This window comes from Colias croceus, chromosome 14, assembly GCF_905220415.1.
Source record: "Colias croceus chromosome 14, ilColCroc2.1".
NCBI classification, from domain to species: domain Eukaryota; kingdom Metazoa; phylum Arthropoda; class Insecta; order Lepidoptera; family Pieridae; genus Colias; species Colias croceus.
The window spans coordinates 4,269,762-4,291,184 of record NC_059550.1 but is presented as its reverse complement, the minus strand read 5'-3'; the positions used below and the strand labels follow the sequence as shown (position 1 = coordinate 4,291,184).

Sequence of the window (21,423 nt, the reverse complement as noted above, 5' to 3'; positions counted from 1 at the left end):
CTTTCCGGCCGCATAGTTTTCGTTACCATGAGATTTTCGAGATAAAAGTTCCTTGTCAGGAGTCAAACTATATTTGCACCAATTTTAATCCATATTGGTCTAGTGGTTTAGATGTGAAGAGTAGACTTTCACATATTTTATTATTTTGTAATACATATTAGAATCTGTATGTAAATAAATAAATTGCTCTTAATATAGGTAAGTAGGTAAATTGAATAATTTAATTATAATTCAAAGGTCTTAATAACTGTTTTGTAAGTCTGTGCAATCCTTTTGTACCTGGGTAGAGCCCGTAGACTTATCGGTTTTTAGAAAAAATAAATATAAACCAAGGTCTAGATTAGAGACTAGAGCTGACTTTGCTTCGAATCAGCTTTTATTCGAATGAAAAGTAGTTAGATAATAATCTAAACTAATATTGTAAAGCCAAAGAGTTTGTTTGTTTTAACGCGCTATTCTCAGGTCCGATTTAAAAAGTTATTTCGGTGTTAGATAGCACATTTATCAAGGAAGGCTATAGGCTATAATATACCATCACGGTAAGACAGGAGCGGAGCAATAATGCAGGTGAAACCGCGAGGCACAGCTAGTATAACATTAAACTTCACACGTCATTGCGAATTACCTTTATTAAGTAGTGTGTATTTTTAGTCGTCCACAATTTTGCTACTCCATACAAATCAGTACAACTTTACAGTGTTTCTGCAAAAAAACTCACTTTGAAATATGAATTATTATCATTATTCGATTATTTTATGAGAATTAAAGAACCAAACCGTTTTATATTATAATTATAATGAAAAAACAAGGAAACAGATGCGTAACTTGGTTATTCTTTAACAAAATACTCGTAGCGAAACAAAAAAGCTCAGAGCTTTTGTAAAAAGTTGATATTTGGCTACTTTCCCAAACATATTTTATTATACAAATAGAAACAACTTTTAACTGAATTGCCGATTGAAGCACTTGTAATGTTAAATTCTATTACAACTTGAGTCGATTTACAAGAGGAAACCTTTTTCTTCCAAGGGGTGAATTTAAATAAACCCAGCATACTTACAGTGAGGCTATAAAAAGTTTCGTAGTCTGTGCAAAATTTGGCTTGTTTTTATCGATTTTCCTCTTATTGCATTTGAGTTTTAATTTCTACTTGCTTTCCGCCCGGTCGCTTCAGCCGTTTTGTCAAATATTTATATATGTTTAACTTGACAAATATTTTAAGTACTAGAACATTCCACTTTAATCAGTCTATCTATTAAAAAAACCGCCTCAGCATCCGCATCGCATATCTGTTGCGTTATTTTAAAGATGAAAGCGACTTTGCTTTATACGTAGTGATGACAGGAGTTGCTGGGCCCCACCACCCACACGCGTTGGTCACTTTGATTGATTAGCTGAAAAGTTACCTGAAACCTGCATTATATATTCTTCTGTCTCAGAAGATAAAGTAGTTACCTACTTGATAGAGTGGGGGATTTAACGAACTCCCACGCTTGGGCCAATTCGTTAAATCTCAATATTCATTCACGCGGCTCTAATTGAGAATGTCGTAAGTAGGTATGGGATACGATATCGGTGGCACACATAACAACGCGTAGTTAGTTAGGTGTAAAGGCCATAGGTAATATGTATTTCTGAGGATGAATTTGTTTCATAGTGATATATGTGAACAAGAAAATCATTCTCTAATTCTACCGCATATTTCTTGTGAATTTGTTTGTAAAGAACCTATAAAATCGCTTTACTGAGTTTGACGTTTGAAGCGTTTAACGTTTGAAGCGATACTTTACGATTAATGGTAATTTACAAACACATTCCTCGCCACACATCCTCGCACAACTCTGGATTAAATAACTTCAAATAGTTCCATGTTGTTACAAAACAAGTTCGTAACGGTAACACAGAGGAACATTTATTTTACTACAGCCGTAACATTACGCTTAACTTTTGCGCGGAACTGTAACAGTTTCCTTGCAGAATTTTATTCACAGTTCACACAAATGTTGTTAGTGAATTCCAACGCGAGATAAATTATCTCGTTTTAGAGCATTTGAGAGAGATTTGCGCCGCAGGTATGCATTTGTAGTTTGCTGAAACTTTAAATCTGTTGAAAGAATGGAATTGGAATGTATGCAAATATTTTATACGGAGACTGCGAGTTACTCAATTAAAATTTTGGGCTTTAAATATTTTTTTTGGAATTACGACAATATTGGTGAAAGGATAGATAATAAAATAAAATAGCCACAATTTATTTAATTACGCAAGTACATATTATATGTAAATAACATCGATTTGATGACAAAATTGATGAAATTGTGCGTGCGTTATCTTCCTTTTTAAATCCTTTAAAAAATTGCATTTCAATACATTCTATAAACAGCTTTCACCCGTCATGATAGAAGATTTGTTTTAATAAACTGAACAAAGATGCAAGTCACGTGTTCCCGTCACGCAATATGTCTCTATTACAGCATCGGGAGCGCAATCAATGTTCTTGTTATAATATCATAAGCGCACTATTCATCATTAGTCTGCTTTGTATCGGTTGTAAGGTTTACGCCTTGCGGTTCGATTTTTGTAAGCTCACCTATGAAGCTTTTTTCAGAGAATTCACTGAATCGCAATCTATGGATATGAAACTGATTGTGGACTGCGTCTTGCTTACTAATAGATTTTCAAATCGGTGATACATCTATAATATACTTATATTATCTTATATATAAAAATGAATCGCAAAATGTGTTGGTAAGCGCATAACTCGAGAACGGCTGAACCGATTTCGATAATTCTTTTTTTATTATATTTCTTGAAGTACGAGGATGGATCTTATGTAGAGAAAACGTAAACATGTTCCACGGGCGAAGCCGGGGCGGACCGCTAGTCTATAATATAAAAATGAATCCCAAAATGTGTTGGTAAGCGCATAACTTGAGAACGGCTTAACCGATTTCGTTAATTCTTTTTTTATTCCTTGAAGTTCGAGGATGGTTCTTATGTAGAGAAAACGTGAATATGTACCACGGGCGCGGATTTTTAATTCTTTTTTTATTATATTCCTTGAAGTACGAGGATGGTTCTTATGTAGAGAAAACGTAAATATGTACCACGGGCGAAGCCGGGGCGGACCGCTAGTTATCTATAAAATATAATATGTTTTTTTATTAAGTTTAATCACGCATTAAAAGTCACGAATAAAATCTAGTCAGAAATTTTATATCAGTGATCACACTCGTAAGTAGGTAGAGCACCATAGTAAAAGATCGAGATCATATTGTTACAAAATTCTTATGGCATCATTTAAGATCTCATGTAGATATAATATACCTAGGTATAACTACCATTTGGTCGCGGAAGAATTCCAACCAATACCCGCGGCCCCATCATTAAAGCGGCTCAACGGAACACAGTGGGGTTTTAGTCGGTAAGAATCCGACATAACCCATGGCTCCTTCCCCGGGGGGCGTGGGTATCTTTGGAAGATTTCCCTACTATAAAAATAAAAAAAAGGTATAACTACCATTTCGTTCAATGGCAAGCTGTACCTCGCCTCAGGTGAAAAAGTAGGTTTATTATTATCGTAGTATATTTAATCAAGCTCCTGTACTAAATTATTGCAAAGAGGTGTGAAAGAAGAACAAAAATACATCCATACATTCATATCTGAGAAAAATACATATTTAATTACCCTTCAAGCAGAAATTATTTAACAAAAAAAATGATTTTATGAGAGCAAATTTATTATCCAAGTTGTTAAGTTGTTTGTTAAGCTTCAACGTGCCTTTTAAATCCATGTAATTGTGTACTTTACACAGCCCTATTAACAAGGGTCCGTCAAGATAAAATTTTATTGCAATCAATCAAAACCCAAAACCAATGAAGCACTCTCCTTTATATAATAGAAGCCTTAGAACGTCTTTAAATTGATGGAAAGTATGCATTTTCTGAGGGAAAATATTTTATAAAAATAAATAGGGAGTAGATATAATGGACGAGTGGATAAGTAACTTTTTAAAGTTACTTCAATCCAGGCGCATTTTAAGAAATATAAAATTTCATGAAAGTGTTTTTTTTGTTTCTTTTTCCCATGATTTTGAGAATATTCACTTAAGGTTCTTTCGTATTTATGTGTTCATAAGTATGCATACAATTTTATATTCTGTTTCACCACGTAACAATAAAATAGTACTTCGCTTTATGTACCTCTAAACCAGTAACAACCAATCCTGAATATTGCTATGTTGAATTTTTTACGACGAGTCACGCTCGAATTTTATGCAACGCTATGAATACATACAGATATTTTAGTGCATATAAATGTTATAATATTGAATTATGGTGCTCACCTTTAGCAATTTATAAAACAATGCTGAAATCTGTGTTCTTTTACGAATTTTCTAGCATCAAGATTTTGGCATATTTCACGGTACAAAAAATCTGCCTAATAAGCACTCGTGCCACAGTAGCAAGTGACATTATAGAAATAGAGATAAGTACCACATATATTAAAATTGGTTGGTATTTTTAAATAGTATCTAATCTTAATTGCTGCGTTTAAAAGTACTAACAAAATATAAGATAATCGTAAATAAAAGCTCCAAAAAGTAAGTTTCGGAATTAACCGAATTATGAAACTTTCAGCCATTCACCTCATTAGATTAGAGAATGTTTAAACTTTCGCGCTGTGTAAATATTTAAATAAATGCCTCCATTAATTGCTAATGCGGCGTAATCTATTTAATTATATAAAGTTTTTCCCTTAAAAGCCCAACGTGCTGAGTGTATGAAACATTTAGTTGGCTAGGGCGGAATCTCCGGGGAGCAGTAATTTAAATAAATATTATTCAACCACATATTTTATGTATGAGCGAACAACCCTTGTTGAAAGGATCCGTTACTCGTATAATATAAATATAACGTGTGACTCTATTATTTTATAATGCGAATAACCCTTAAAATATTTAATAAAATGTGTCAATAAAATAAAATGTCCATTTGAATTTCGCCGTAATTGATGTCAACAATAACATTTTTAATTCAGGCTACATTCTGTAAACATATATGAGTTGTATAAATATATGCAGATGTAAGGCATCAGCAGACAAAGCATTTCATGATTCTTTATAAAATTCAGGCTTGTCGGAAAGAAGACTTAAAGAAAGAGGAAATATTAATATACACACTGTAACGCCTCTCTTGAAAACTCGACGACAATCACAAATCGCACATCCGGAGAAATAACGTCACAACTGCATTTTTTGTAAAAATGAGTTTTATGTCAAAAACGTTTCCTTTTATGGTTTAGTATTCAGGGAATTAATGTCATAATTTTAATTTTAATATCCTTCACGAGAGGTCGCTTATGACGTCGCGGTTTTGACATGTTATTGGCCCATTCTGGCGGCACGATGTCTTATTAGTCAGTTGCGTCCGGCCATCCGAGCGGAGTAAATGTGTTTGGAGCTGCGTTGTCACATAAGGTAATTATGACATTTACTAAATAAGCTTTTGGTAGTTTTAGTTTAATAAATTGTCACAACTGTATTTTTCTAAACAATTGTGACAAAACCGCTCTCGATTTATTGATTAGTTATTTGATTTTAGTGGCTAAATATGTCATAACTGTACGGTATAAAACAATTATGACAATAACGCACCAAACTATTGGATATTCAGCTATGTGGCTTAATTTAATGTAGTTATTTTATGTACAGTTGTGACAAAACCGTCCCAAAATTGAATGTTCAGCTATATAACGATTTGATTGAGTTATGACAGTTATACATACTACTTTTCAATACGTGTTATATAATTACATAATTTCGTTTTAATTTTTATTTACAATACTTTTAAAGGTGAGAGTACTCGCAGCGGGGATTTTTCGCCTGATGAATATCGGCCTAATAAATCTTCAAGCTCTATAGTTCCTCTAGAAGTTCAAGTTCTGATTCTTCTTCATCTAGCGAAGATTCAGAAGTAGAATCTACTGCAAACCCTGTCAATAGACCTTCTGTAGCATAAGTTTCAATTTCTGAAACTGTAAATAGTACAAGTGAGAAGGAAACCCCAAACAATCTTCGAAAAGAAACGACTTCGACACTGAAAAAAGGTAAAATAGATAGCGAAACAACTAAGAGTCTCGGGCAAAGAATATGTTTCAGTAAAAAGTGGCAAAATTATGAGAGCTAAAATAATAGGTTCGGCATGTATGGCTTCTTGTAGGCTCTCGTGTTCATTTAAAACAACCTACACTGGTTTTTAATGTGGCCATACCTATAGCATTTCAGGCACTGGATTGTTGGCAGTCTATAAAGCTCTACTGTTAAGGATGATTTGTAAAGGAAGACCTTTTCAGGCAGCTTCTGCCCTAGGAATGTGAGGACCAGGGAGTTTGGGGGAATCCATTCAGTGCTCACCGTCGTACGATGTTTTCTATTTAACCTACGTGCTTTTAAGATATACCCAAAGCCCGCAGGGATTTCCAAATTGGCAACAAATTCCTGCATAGAAATGTCAGTGGGCACTCCTCTTACAATGCCCTTCCGTGAATAATTGTATAAGGGGATAATTGTGCTCAGGTTGTGCTGGGCCAATATTGGATGACCAATAAACACATTGGCATCTTCACCTCTTAAAATTCGATAGCAACCCTATTGCGGCCGATTTTCTTAATGCAATCTGCAAATATTTTTGATGCCATTTCTTACAAGTAGTTGACCGATTTTGATGGCCCGGATCAAGGTGCCTGATGTGGGGTCATTTTCTATCTAACTGCAATGTACAATGTAAGGTCCAGTCAGTTACAGAATACTGTCGAAAAGGGCGTTCTAGAAGGGGATGCTTATAAACGGTATCTATGGAAATAGAGTTAGGACAGTCGCTTAGAGAAGATTTCTTTGTCTTGCTTCTATATCTTATCATCACCAACATCCTGGTCAAGATGACGTTTTGGCCTTGGAGGGGCACATCATCACTCATAGTCTCAGGAGGGGGAGGGGGATCAGGTGGATCAGGAGGTGATACCTCCACGATTTAAATAATATCTACTAGAAATTAAAACAAACTTCGCGTAAATCGTCACCAACACAAAAATATCAGGTGGATAGACTTAGTACACCAACGCCGTTATTCCAAATTAATAAAATGTTACAATAAAGATGTTTTTCTCTGTAGAAGTGATATTTTTTTCTTACCTACCTACCAAATTTGACATAATAGATTTAGTATACTTTGAATCCCAGGGCCATAATGTCATAAATGTAGTACCATCCTTAAAAAAAGTAAAATAAGTCTTATCTAGTTATTTCAGCCTCCCTGAAAATGCTATATATTCGAAGTTGAATATATTCACCAACATAATCAATTAAATAATTATTCTTATGTATAAACTGGGTCCATGAATAACAAAGCAAACTTTTAAATCTCGGCCCTGTAAAAAGTGGTTTATGACATTTATGACGTTATTTCTCCGGATGTGCGAAATGTTCATTTAATTTGTTCCTGTTCAATTTAACTGCATTACTTACCATACCTATACCGTCCAGTAGTATTATAATTCACAGTAGAATAATCGAAATCTGAAGTGCATCTATAGGTGTTGTAAGCCAAGCTGACATAGGCTAGATCACGTATCGAACATTAGTTCAACAGTTCCTCTGCCAACTCCCTAATGGCAAGATTGGACGTGCTTGCTGCTTCCAAGCTTCGAATAATTATATGCCATTTGTATGTATCAAGAGTATTGAATTTTTTTGTACGGCAATAAGCACGTTTATGAACTTGCGTTGGTTGTAGCGGATATTAAACTTTAAATAGTAAAATCGATGCTTTATATTATTAAAATCTTGGTTGCATTTAAAGTTTATACAACTGCAGGTGTAGCTGGTTATTCAGAATTCTTAATTGAGACCATATTGTTCATATTAAGGAATATCTCTGAAATTCAGGAAACATGTTTGCTCATAAGATAAAGTTTGATAAATGCAAAGAAATGACTCATCTTGTAAATTGCAATAAATTTACTGTAACGGGTGCACATTCCAAACCTAATAGTCAATTGTAATTTGCAGTTCTAAGTAATCCTAAAACCTATAGATGTTTTCTAAAAAATCTTATCAAGCACGCAACAAAAGATATTTAATATTTATTATTATCTTTAAGGTATAAAAAAAACGTTAAAAAAATCTGATTTGTGTGTATGTGTGCGGAAATCTCATGATGGACGAGAAAATTGATTTCAATCGGGAACTTAGCTAAGTTTAGCACGTGTTGTGAACATTTCCCATCACGTGACGGTGTTATTACTTTCAATTGTTAGAGGATATATCAAATAATCATTTATCTGGGAGATGGTATTAAAATTCCATTATCTTGTAACGATACGATATAATAATGTATCTATGCCTGATTTAAAGCCCAATTATTTATTGTTTATTGATAACTTATAATTAAAATATATTGTTGTAATCGAAATACACTTTAAATGATTCTCTTATTAGTAAATATAAAGGTAAGTAAGAGTTAGTTTTAGTAATTGTAAGAGTCACCTGCTGCCTTAGTTCTTGGATGATAAAAAACTTAATAGATATAGAAGGTTGAATTTCCTCACTTTCACGTATATGTTTTGACACAAAAATAAAAACAGACTATAAATAAAACACAGTGCGTATTCGCAGAGTTAAGAGGTTAATATAGTAAAAAAATATCGCCCATTATTTAAATACAGTATCACGTGCCAAAACAAAGTCGCGGATTTACCGTTGGGAACGATACATGAGTAAAAATGCAAAATTTTCCACATAAATCAATAGCGAGAACAGCGAGCTCCACAATTATTATACTGTGTGTCGTATATCACCCATGCGTTTTAATTAAAACTGATACATATATGGAATAATTTTGAATGTGAACACGTATTTAAATGTTAGAGATAATATGTTGCTAAAAATAGAGGTGCGGCGTTAATTTTGTTCTGATACTGAGAATTGCCGATTTATTTTTTATAAATATAGATAAATTAACATGATGGAATTTTCACAAAAAACCTTTGTCGTGTAAGCGGCATAATATTATGAAATCAAAAACACTAAAAACAGCTCTATCTTCATTTTTCGAGACTCTTCAGAACATGGATTTTTTTTCATCTTATTTTTGTGTAATTATTGTTTTGCTGATAATGTACAAGACTCATGTGATACAAGTCTAACACAAATTAAACATAGTTAGCTACGATAGATACCTACCAATTAGAACACACCGCACACGTGATCGAAGCCTTATTTTAATCATAGAATCTGGTAGACATTAGATTAATTTTAATACTATTGGTGTTCAAATAGGTGCTGACGTACACAAATGTTAAATTATATCATTTGTATAAATAATTAATCAGCAATCTTGATAATTCATTACCGTATGGGACTTTTTGTAGTCATACCTTTCCCTTCATTCCATACGTTTAGAAAGTAAGCAATTCATAGATAAAGGTATATTATTATATAATAGGTAAATTGCCAAGTTTGTTGGCATTATTCACGTAGAGCTCCTCGTTTATATTTTATTAGCTTAAACTCACCTCTTGTCTTATCTATCTGTGTTTCGCTTAATTATTTACATAGCATAAATTGCACTAATTGATTCACTTACACCTGTTGCTTGATTTCAGCTAACACGTCTCTTCATTATGCATTCAACTAAACATAATAAACAATCACGTATTTTGACTTGTATATCAGTGGCTTCGCTCGCGTTTTCTACGAAAAACCCGCTTTGTCCCCTTTCCTGTGAGATTTCGAGGTTAATAGCCTATGTCTTTTTCTGGGTCTTAAGCTACCTACATACCAAATTTTATTGTAATCGGTTCAGTAGTGTTTGCGTGAAGAGTAACAAACATCCATCCATCCAAACTTTCGCATTTATAATATTAGCACAAATAAACAGCAAATGCAATTTGAAAAGCGTTATTTTTAGAACCAGCAATATAATAGTATTTCTAGCAAGATAATAACGACAGAGAGTACACCATTATTGACACCTGCCCGGGCGCTGCTCTTTTAAGGAGCCAATAAATTCAGCAAATTGCTCCTCTAGTGTGAGACTGTGAGAACACTCAGATGTCTGTCTTAAACACGAACTTGGATTATTGTTTTCCGTGTTTAATTGAATTGGATGCTTTCAGAACTATTGTTTAAAGGTTTATGAACACGGAGCTTTTGGCTTGTTCTAGTTAGAAGTTACATAGTGGTAGTATAGTTAGATAGTAGATATTAGATAGTCATTAGATAAAGCTAAGAGAACGGTTAGACATAAAATCTACACATCTTCTAAGTGTTGTGTAGATTTGTCCTATTTAAAAAGGGACTGCTATTTTCAGAATATCGGATTCATTGTTTTCAAAATTCGTCGGATTGCAAGCTTTGGATTAACTACAACACCACAATATCACATTTTTTCTTCCTATAAGTAAGTATTCTGTTTATTTAGCATACGAAATTGGTAGTAGTGCTGGTAGTTTAGGTACATGTTATGATAATAATACTTACAGATTTTAAGAAGGTTCCATAAAGAAGAGCAATCGACAGAAATAAAAATTCACTTTAAAGATAGGTCTTTAATATAATTCTTAAAATCTTTGGTATTAACAACACGTTCTTAAAGCATTAGATTTACGAATAACATTAAACAATTCTTAGAATTTTTAAATAAACATAATAAAGTAGGTACAGATATTATGTAGGTACACTTATTTATTTATGCAATGTTCTATAAAAATCTTTATTATCAACAAATTACATACTTACACATTGAAAATAAAGCTATAAAAATATAAACATATAATTTTATAAAAAAGTCAATTATAGTCATAATATGAGTAAAATCCAAATAATTTATAATTTATAAATACTGAAAAGTAACAATCTCTTAGAGTTTATCTTACATAGTTTAACGCTAAAATAATATACAAATATAATAAAAGCTATACGGCAGAATGTTTCCCAGTTATGACTCCTGTAGTTTTATTATATTCGTATTCTTTGTGACCGTTGGCTGGCCTCTTAGCTTCTGTTGACTCAGCATTGTCTCGCAGAAGACCCTTTTTATCGCTAAAATAAAACGCTCTTAAAATCATCTTCACTTTGAATTAATGAAGGTTAAGTGGCTTCGTTATTTTACGCTTATAAAATACTTTCATAATGATACAATTTTTAAGTCTGCCATTTAGCGTGTAATGAGATAATGTGCTTATTTTGGAGGACAAATTGGAATTAAATTTATTATATCGTTAATTAAAGGTATAAGTCTTAATGCTGTTATTCGTTTCTGAATATTCAGTCAAACCATGATTTTTTGTGTAATATTCAAGGAAATTGCTATGCTCCTTTTCGGGAATACTAAGAAAAATGTGATGGTTTTAGCATAATCCAAATAAGCTGTTCAGTTGTATGTTTAATCCTAAATTAAAACGTAGTTGAAAAAATCGTACGTGTTTTGCTTTAGCAGTTCCATCAAGCTGAATTTCAACAGAGTTGACATCACACTGGTGTTGTTGTTAGGTTCTAGTTTAAGTTAAGCCTTTTGTTCAATCACAACCACGGACTGGAGGGAACAAGGTCGTCGTTTTGCACCAAAAGCTTGTCGTCACGAGATCAATTAGGTATTTTGTACGGAGATATATTTTTTTACCTATATTTTAAGCTTTGATACTGGCGGGTTGAGATATAAAATTCCATATAATTTTTTAGGTATCCAAATCTATACAACGGCTTTATTGTAGAGTGATTAGTTCAGGAACATATTGATCTAGATATAAGTACCTATATAAAACGATAATTATCTTCAGGGGAAATAATGCAAATGTAACTAACATTTGCAATATTTATCATTTTATACAGATTGTCGAAAAGATCATTTATATGAGACTAATGAAGTCTCATTTATATGATCTTTTCGACAATTCCTGCCAGATTTTTAGAAGTGATTTTGTAAATCGTCATAAAATTAAATTAATAGTAATTCCAACTGGTGAACAAATTCATGAAAAGATCAAATATTTATTTACTAATTCAAATATGTGTTTTCCTATATTTCACTTTATGAAATATTCGAAGAACTGAATCCTTGTTACCATTTCTAGGAAATTTGTTTGAAAATGTTTCATGACAATAAAAGGAAGCGTTTTAATTAAAAGATATTTGAATCTTTAGAAAAAAAAGATTTACTTTTTCATATCTTAGCTATATACCTATTCATTTCAATATAATTTGATAAAACGTTAAAACTTGAAAGGCGTTTTATGAAATTGGGAAACAATTGACTTTTATTTCGTAAATTTGATTTTATCATGGACAGAAATATTTTCTCGCGTCACTATATCATATCATTAGGTACCGATAATTTATCGACCGTGTACAAATTTATAAATATAATGATGTAGACCTGTGTAATAAGCGTACATAACGTAAATAATTATATATTTTGCAACGTTATAACGTAAAAATACCTTCCTAGGAAGTAAGTATCAGGCAATTAAATGATTGACCTCAAATTTATCACGATTATGAGGGAACATCTAATAATATAAAGATTGGAAATGTATATTGTATATTTACGTAAAAAAATTATTTGATCGGTGTTTGTACAAAGGAAGTATTATGTTATGAGAATGTTAATTTATTTTTGGAGATTTATTATAAACTCAGTAGAACCTAGAAAAAGCTGGGCGATTGGTAGAGTTTCTGTGTTTATCTTTATGCAGTTTCGATGAGTACTAAATCAAATGAATATTATGTAATATGTATTAAGTAAATGTTAAAAATATGTATAATGACATTTCAAAAGTGAAAAATTTTTCAAAGTGTTTCAAAGTGCTTCTAGAAGAAGTCTAATTGAATAAATAAATGTTTGAATTTGAATTTGAGTTTGAGTACGGAGCGTATATTTTGTTTAATTACTTTCTGATGGAACTGCTAAATATACCTACATTGTCTGGTTAGTGAACTATGAAATACATATAGGTATCATAATATTATGTAAGTACGTACTTTCATTTCGTATTTAACTAACCCTCATAGTCTTATATCTTAATCTTGTTTGTTTTAACATTGTGTATTTTTAACAATAATTTCAGTGCAAATGTTTATAGGTATGTAATAACTTACCGTTCATCCAGTTTATCTGCTTTTTTATCCTTTTTCTTCTTATTCACACAACTGGCGATTATTCCTTGTTTTCGCCACAACAAAAGAATTAAGTCTAATAACAATAACACCAAGAACACTATAACTACTACTATTCCTAGTATCGCTGCTGCTGATAACGGTGATGGATCTTTTACTACAAAATAAAATTAAAAATAATATAAAACATGATAAATCAGAAAAAATATGTAAGAAAAATAATGAAAACGAATAAAGTAATGTGTATTCCTTTTGATTTTAAAATCTGATTTGATATTCTTCGCATATTTTTAGCTGATGCTCCAGATAAATAAAATAAAGGACAATGGGAAACAAATGTATGGAGTCTGGGCCCACCCCGCAATAGTAACATGTGATATACCATTGCATAGGGCTTTTTAAGCGGAACATTATTTATTATCACAACTATGGTCAAATGTTAGTACTTTCGGCGTCTTAAAGTATTTTAATCTAACTTATTATTTATGGATTTTTATAAGGTAAAATGATAATAATACACGTATTTCACTTTAAATAAGATTTATTCGTCGTCCTGTACATCGATAACAATTACATCGTTTAAAAAAGCCGCGGGGGCCAGGAATGGTTGATATCTCCCAACTCCTAGGTACCAAATCAAAGATATTATATGAGCGCAAGTACCTACAGTTCCCCGTCCGATCAAGCAGTACAATAATATTGTGTTATCGCGTTTCTTCCAACTTGGTTTCGTTCAATTAATACGGTAAATTATAATATAATTATTACGGTAATTAGTAATTTACATGTAATACGGTTCTAACGCTATTCGGTAATATATTGAAGTAAACTACCTACGATAATTAATTGCAGGGATTGGGATCACTTTTATGACAGTATAACTCCGAAAGTACTGACTTTTAACCTTTGATGTAATATTAAGTTTTATTCGGTATTAAAATACCAATTCATTCATGAGTTTCTCACTTCTATTGAGAGGTGGGCCCACCATTACTCATTGTCCTTTGATCAACTTTTTCACAAGTTTTATATTCCACAAAGTATATAATACAAAGCTTGAAATAGATGAAGGAAAATTTATAAACCAAAAATAATAAAAAATTCATACATGCATTATGAAAATAACCTTAAATTCAAAACAACAATTATCTAAAATGAAACTTATGCACACATGATTCTAATTGCGTGTATAATAGATTACTCCACAGCTGCTGAAAATTACCATTCATTAAAATTTTTATTGTCTTTTACGTCAGCGGGTAATAATTTTGTGCTCACATAATTATTATGGATAGGAATTAATTATCTAGAAATAATAATATTTTCCATATATTAGTTAATATTATTAAACTCTTTCTTACCTGGTGATGTTATATAATTTGATGCGACGGTAGAATTTCCTAGAGAATTATGAGCTACCAGTTCAAAATAATACGTTGTATTTGACTCCAATTTATTTAAATCGAATTGAGTCGTTGGTTCAATTATTTCTAAGTTACATAACTCGTATTGTACTACGAGATCCAAAACCTAGAAAATAATAAGTAACTTTAATTATTCGATATATTTTAGTTTTATAATATTCAAATTCTTTTACAATCTTTTAGTATTTTTAAACAATACTTTTTTTAACCCGCGTCTTTTAAACCTGAAAGAGAAAGAAAGCTCGAATCCCGCCCCGTGATTGAATTTTTGCTGTTCTTTAAATATTTCTCAACTTTATTTGTTTTGTTTGTAAAGAAATTTTGAAATACTGTTATAAAATACAGAAAAATATTGATCAAAATACAACATTATCACATTTTTTATAATGTTTTTGAAAGTTTGTTGTGAAATTTACTTGAAATAATATTTTTCTAAAACCACAGTGAAAAATTTTTTTTTTCGTTTATTATATTACCGGGCAGTATCTTATATAGTAGAAATCGATTTGTTCGTCTGTATCATCCGATTTCCTCCATTTAAGAATTCCTTCATTTATTGAGTCTAAATCCGTTTCCCATATTGGTTCTTCGGGAGTTGATCTAAAAGTTGAGACGAAAGTTAGTGAAATCTTACAAGCTGTGCTTTTACTAAAGTCAATGTTTTAAGTTTTTTAAGGTGAAAATATATTATATATGGATTTAGGCGACGATTTTGGTATCTTTGAATCTTGCCAAAGAAGTTTCACTTCTGACACCTGTGCTCGGTGCACACGCTCTTTTATTTAATGTTCATTTACAAACTTCTTCAAATAATACAATTCTTTGATTATAAAACGTGTTAATTATTTACGTATGCATAATTCAATGCTATAAATTTAGTACAAAAAGGCAACAAACAATAGATTTATGATCATAAGATGAAGTAGGTACAAAATTTGAACACATGTGTTCAAACCACATATTGCACGGCTCATTAATTATTAGATCAATCACTAATAATATAATTAATTAGGCATATGATTCACCTAACATGTGGTTAAGTACTTAATGTAAGGTATTTGAATTGGTACCTATATGATACATCTATATATATAAAACTCAAAGGTGACTGATATAGTGATCTATCAACGCACAGCCCAAACCACTGGACGTATCGGGCTGAAATTTGGCACGCAGGTAGATGTCATAACGTAGGCGTCCCCTAAGAAAGCATTTCCCGAAATTCTTGCGGGAACGGGGAAAAACGGGGATGCACGTACAAAGTCGTGGGTGGAAGCTAGTTTTTTATAAAATTTTATAGAACTTAAAATATCAAGGTGGCAATTTTAATTCATAATAGGTAACCATTAGTCAAAAAATTTCAAGAACATAACATGAATTTATCCCTTTAAAAATAGAAGATTTAAATGTTCTCCATCTTTACTAATGAAATGAAATAGATAAAAAACTACTAGAAATAAAAAATATAATACTTACTTCTCTAGCGTATTAAATTCAACGCTATCACTCCAAGCGCCCGCACCTACATCATTAACAGCTGCGAATTTTATCAAATAACTACTGTTCGGTTTTAATTTATTTATCCTATACAAATTTCCAACAGCCCAAGTACGATTAACGTGAATATTTGTTATGTTATAATTTTCAGCGAGATCGTATTCCGATGTAAATCCTATCACATTCGGGCCAGGAATTTCTTCTGGACCTTCGATTGAGAAGGTCACGGAGGTTGATGTTACGTTTTGTACTGTTACCTAATAAAACAGAAATTAAATTTTAGAGAATTTAAACCGAAATATTTGAACTTTTGCAATACTGAAAATACTATAAATTCACGAAAATATTATAGTCATATAATGAGTAATAAAATCATCAGGTCATGGTTAATCCTGTATAATAAAAAAAATATAAAATAAGTCACTGATCAACGCAAGTAAAGTTCAATAAAATTTTACATGACAACAGAAAAACAAGACTAGGTACTGTGTTATTCTACGTTACTCTCAAAAAATTATACCTATGAAAACAAAACAAACCAAAAATTAAATTAAACTTACATTTCTTATAGGCGGTGGTGGAAATCCCTCCAAAAATACAATTATTTTTTTAGCCTCTCCATAATCGTTTATAGCAGTACACTCATAAATACCATACATTGTTTCATTGTTAAAGTCAACGGGAACTTTATTTTCATTTTCTATTATTCTCCTATTAATTTCTAATTGTACATTCGTTGATATGTTGCTTCCTTGATACCTGGTAAATAAATATAATAACTATTTATTTAGTATTAAATTAATGAGGAATTTAAAGGTGAATAAACCAACTTAAGCTTAAGAAGAACCTTGCAGAATTTTTTGTTTAAGTTTAAATACATGCTATACAGTATACATTTTTTATGGCCCAAAACCATAGAATTATTATTACCACAATTATTACAGACTGCAATGTTTTGAATGTCATATTTTATTGTGTTATAATGGCAATTCCAATAATATTTTCTACTACAAAAAAACAAGAAAAAATAAAAGCTAAAAAAAATCGAACCAAATAAAAATCTTGTCGTACAATGCTAAAGATTTAAATAAAAATCTTGTCATTATGTAACTAGCTGCTCCGCGCGGTTTCACCCCCGTGGCTCCACTCTTGTTGGTCTTAGCGTGATGATAACCTTCCTCGATAAATAGGCTATCTAACACCGAAAGAATTTTTTAAATTGGACCAGTAGTTCCCGAGATTAGCACGATCAAACAAACAAACAAACTCTTCAGCTTTATAATATTAGTTTAGATGTTAAATTTTTGTACTGAAAATAGTCTTACCTCCAAGTAATATTAGAAGGTGGATTACTTTCATAGTCACAAGTTAAATTGACCGGATTTGAATCCCAACCCCACACGTTGACTGTGGGCTTACTGAAGTATGGTTTGTATAGCACGGACATATGCATTTCAGAGGTCACGGATTCAACTATAGAAGAAAAAAACATAAGAACCATGCATTAGACTTCATTTAATAATAATGATCATAACATATTAAAACATAATTATAAAAACTCTCAAAAGGGCGTGTTGGATCCGTGTCCCCACGTAATCCTTCCAAAAGACCGTGTAGGTACCGTCCTTCTGGTGGTACCCGAGTATTATGGAGATGATCATAACTATTATAATAATATTAGTAACAAATAATGGATAGAATTTAAGTTAAACAATTACAAATAATTATAAGTTAGTTAATTGTTTCACATTTCATACATAAAATTTCCAAAAATTCATAAAAGTCTAAATGAGCACTGGAAAATTGAAAATAACACCTACCTATATAATTGTAAAAACTGAAACTAGTCTAGGCAAGGTAATCTAAACCAAATCTACCATATTTTTTTTTATTTAAAAACTAAAATTATCACTGATAACTTTATTATAATCTACATTCATAAAAGTAGAGTAAATATAATGGTATATTATAGAGTTTACCTTCATTAGTTGCGTTACAAATGTAACTACCCTCATGTTGTCTATTAACGCGAAGAAATGATAAATAAAATTCAGTTTCAGTGTCACTTATGTTTTTGCTGTCCCACACTATACTGAAAAGCAGATGAACAATTCAAATTTTATTTGTAATCATGTATTTTTTGAGAAATTATTATAGAAAAACAATATAGCATTTCAAGTAATATAACATAGAATATGAATACATAAATAAAAAAAAAGTCAAAAACAAATAAATGAGGGTAGAAGAAGATAAGAAGATAAGTATATAAGTCTCATTTCAAACTAGGAAACTAATATTATGTTTAAAATAGAGGTTTATTAATACAGTAGATAAAAAATTATTTATTACCTGTGGTCATCGGTTTCTTCATTTAAAAACAATATATTAATTTTGGGGATCGGAATCCCTGTAGCTTTACACACTATTTGTATTGTACCGTCTTCTATAGCTGTTACATTACTAAACTGCGTAATGGAAGGTGGTACAAGAACCTGAAATAATAATCAATTATTAACTAAAAAGTAATTGAATTCCATTTTCTAATTACTCAGTTTCTAATTTACGAATATACAAAAAAATATACAGAAAAAAAGGGATATGCATAGTGGTATGTTTTATAAACTTTTTACTCACAGCCCAATAGATTTTTCATACAATGCAAATTTACGTTTATGTAACTTTAATTATGTTTTAAATCAATTAAATTCTTATACTTTTTAATTTAATTATTTGCGTACTCACACAAAAACAAAAACTATAAAAAAATTACTTTTTCGTGCCTACCTTTAGTTCAATCTGTTTCGAGACGCTTCCAGCACTATTCGACGCTATACACTCGTAAATACCTCTATCATTCGCTGTTATGTTTTCAAATACAATTCTATTAAAAACTTGTTCATAATTAATTTTAGATCCGTTATCCTGAAAATAAATTATTTTTATATTACGACGGTCGGTTAGGTTTTTTATGGTATGTAAATGTTATTCGAAATACGTATTATTTCTATTATAGTGCCAAGTGCCACAAACTTATCACCCGGTGACAAAAACTGGAACTACGTGCCGCCATTTTGAAATGTCACATTTTCACAGACTTTTCATACGGAATATTTTGTTTAAATAAAAAGAAAGCGACATCAGTGACACTGTCACGGTCAGATAAGTTTGTGGCACTATTAAAATGTTTCTTCTTCGAATTTGCCTATTACTGCTCAGTATGACACGTGCATGACACGTGGAACACGAATCAATCAGTTAGAACCAAAAACAAATTTAAACCATCACAAAATTTGCAATGTTTTAAGAACATCTCCCAGCATTAAAATTTTATCTAGAACTTTTGAATAAATTCTCACATTTTTTGAAACTTTTTTCCAACTGTATTCCGGTGGCGGTATACCATGAGCGCTACAGTCCATCGCAATGGATGCTCCTTCGTATGCTACATTATCTGGTATAGCTGTTACTTCTTCAATTTCTGGCTTTGTTATTACCTTAAAATAATTAAATGTATCTTAAATAACAAATTCTGTAATTAAATAACTTAGACTTATTGTGAAAAAACTTTATTATGAGTGTTGTATTTGGATTGGCTACTTTCCTTAGAATCCACTCCATTCAGTTGGCAAATGAATCAATATTTCTAGTTTATTATGGCATTTTTATAGATTGTTTTAAAAATTACCTGAATCCAAAAAATATGATAAAAAATGTACATGCATCTTCAGATCTATGTAAATTACGTACCACTGCAATCGTCTAAACACTAATTATGAAAAAAGATTAAGCAAATCACCTCATACCTCAACTTTGATATCAATATTGACTTCTTCACCTGTCTCAAAATCATTTGCTGTACATTTATAAACTCCTGTATCTTCATCAGTTATATTACGAATTAGTAAGCCAAGTCCAGATATTTCATATTTGCTATCATCTGTTATCTAAAAAGTACATAAAACATTAATTTTAAATATTTCATCATCGTAAATATTAACATGATCAAATAAATTTTAAAAGTTATGATTGTTGAAAATCGATGTAATAAACTACCTATATGTTATTAGTGTAATTTGTTGAATTTTATATAATAAAATAACACATTTAATAAATCTACATATTCTTCGAATACAGCCTGGAGTGTAGCTACAGAATTAACTACTTCAAAACATTCAAATTTATCTCCCAATGAACTTTCAAGAATTCAAATGTAAATCCAATTGCGAGTATTTTCATTCAATAAATGTTTCAACTTGGAAGTTTGGAACAGTTCATAAGTTTATTAGTAGTAATAATTGCAACTAGAATTGCTTTGTATTAAATGTTATGATTGTAATCCCTTGTTATTTTTTATACATTTTATTCTCTAAATACATTTTCTTTAAAATTATTTATCTGCTAATGTTTTAATTAATATACGAAATCTCTATAATCCACGCAATCGTTTTCTAATTTATTTTCGTTTACGAATCTAAATTACAAAATAAATTTATACTTTCGATTGAACGGTGAAACACAAAATAAAACGCTTCAAATATTATGTCTTAAATTTTAAAAAAGGTATTAGTGATCTAAATTTATTTCCAATTCTCACCTCAATAGGTTCATTCCCATCTTTGTGCCAGGTAATCAACGGGTCCGTCTCGCCTCTAGCTTCGCAACTGATAAGTGCATCAGACCCACTAACTACATACTGCGCTTCCTTCGTGTTAACAAAGTACGGTGGATCTATAACATCATAATTATTATTAATTACCAGTATCATATATCGGGTAATTAACTATATGCTTTACGCACCATATGCTTCGACGTCATATGTATGATAGTGTATCTGGCCGTTGTAATCAGTCACGCACTTGTAGTTACCAGATATGGATTTGCTTATGTTCGTGATGTAAAGGCTGTAGGTCACTTCGTCCCACCACTCCGTGTACACGTTCGATTTTGTACCTGGTCTTGTGGAAATAATTATTTAAGAATAACACAAATATTACAGTAATAGAACCAATACATAATTATTATTGCTGAAGTAACCAAATCTAAACCCCACTAGTGGTACCCAAAACAATTGTTTATTGTTATGGGATTGATCTGGTAGGACGCCATTATACAATCGATCCATAGCCATATTAATTATTTATTGTTTATAACATTCATAGTATTACAGAAAAATACTATAGACTGAAATTGTATAAAATTGCCCGAGTTAAGATATAAGGCATATTTTTTTCAGTTATTAAAAAAGCATTAAAAGCAAATCAGAAAAATGTAGTTCAGCACCCACATTCCATATTTCTTTTATAAGAAATTCTAACGACCTCGATATC

The 21,423-nt window shown here is 31.2% G+C and overlaps 1 protein-coding gene across 1 annotated transcript in view; it reads right to left on the bottom strand.

Annotated features, from left to right (window-relative positions):
- Positions 1–10,800: 10,800 nt before the first annotated feature.
- Positions 10,801–21,423, bottom strand: part of LOC123697251 (fasciclin-2-like) — a 31,540-nt gene continuing 20,917 nt past the window's right edge. The window contains exons 3-16 of the mRNA XM_045643702.1: positions 20,894–21,051; positions 20,691–20,824; positions 19,900–20,040; positions 19,453–19,590; positions 18,881–19,018; positions 18,446–18,588; positions 18,076–18,188; positions 17,422–17,569; positions 16,657–16,855; positions 16,076–16,353; positions 15,076–15,199; positions 14,537–14,705; positions 13,158–13,332; positions 10,801–11,102 (exon numbers count right to left, since the gene is read on the bottom strand). Coding sequence (XP_045499658.1) covers positions 10,976–11,102; positions 13,158–13,332; positions 14,537–14,705; positions 15,076–15,199; positions 16,076–16,353; positions 16,657–16,855; positions 17,422–17,569; positions 18,076–18,188; positions 18,446–18,588; positions 18,881–19,018; positions 19,453–19,590; positions 19,900–20,040; positions 20,691–20,824; positions 20,894–21,051 — 2,185 coding nt within the window. The 3' untranslated portion in view covers positions 10,801–10,975. The remainder of the gene's footprint in view (positions 11,103–13,157; positions 13,333–14,536; positions 14,706–15,075; positions 15,200–16,075; positions 16,354–16,656; positions 16,856–17,421; positions 17,570–18,075; positions 18,189–18,445; positions 18,589–18,880; positions 19,019–19,452; positions 19,591–19,899; positions 20,041–20,690; positions 20,825–20,893; positions 21,052–21,423) is intronic.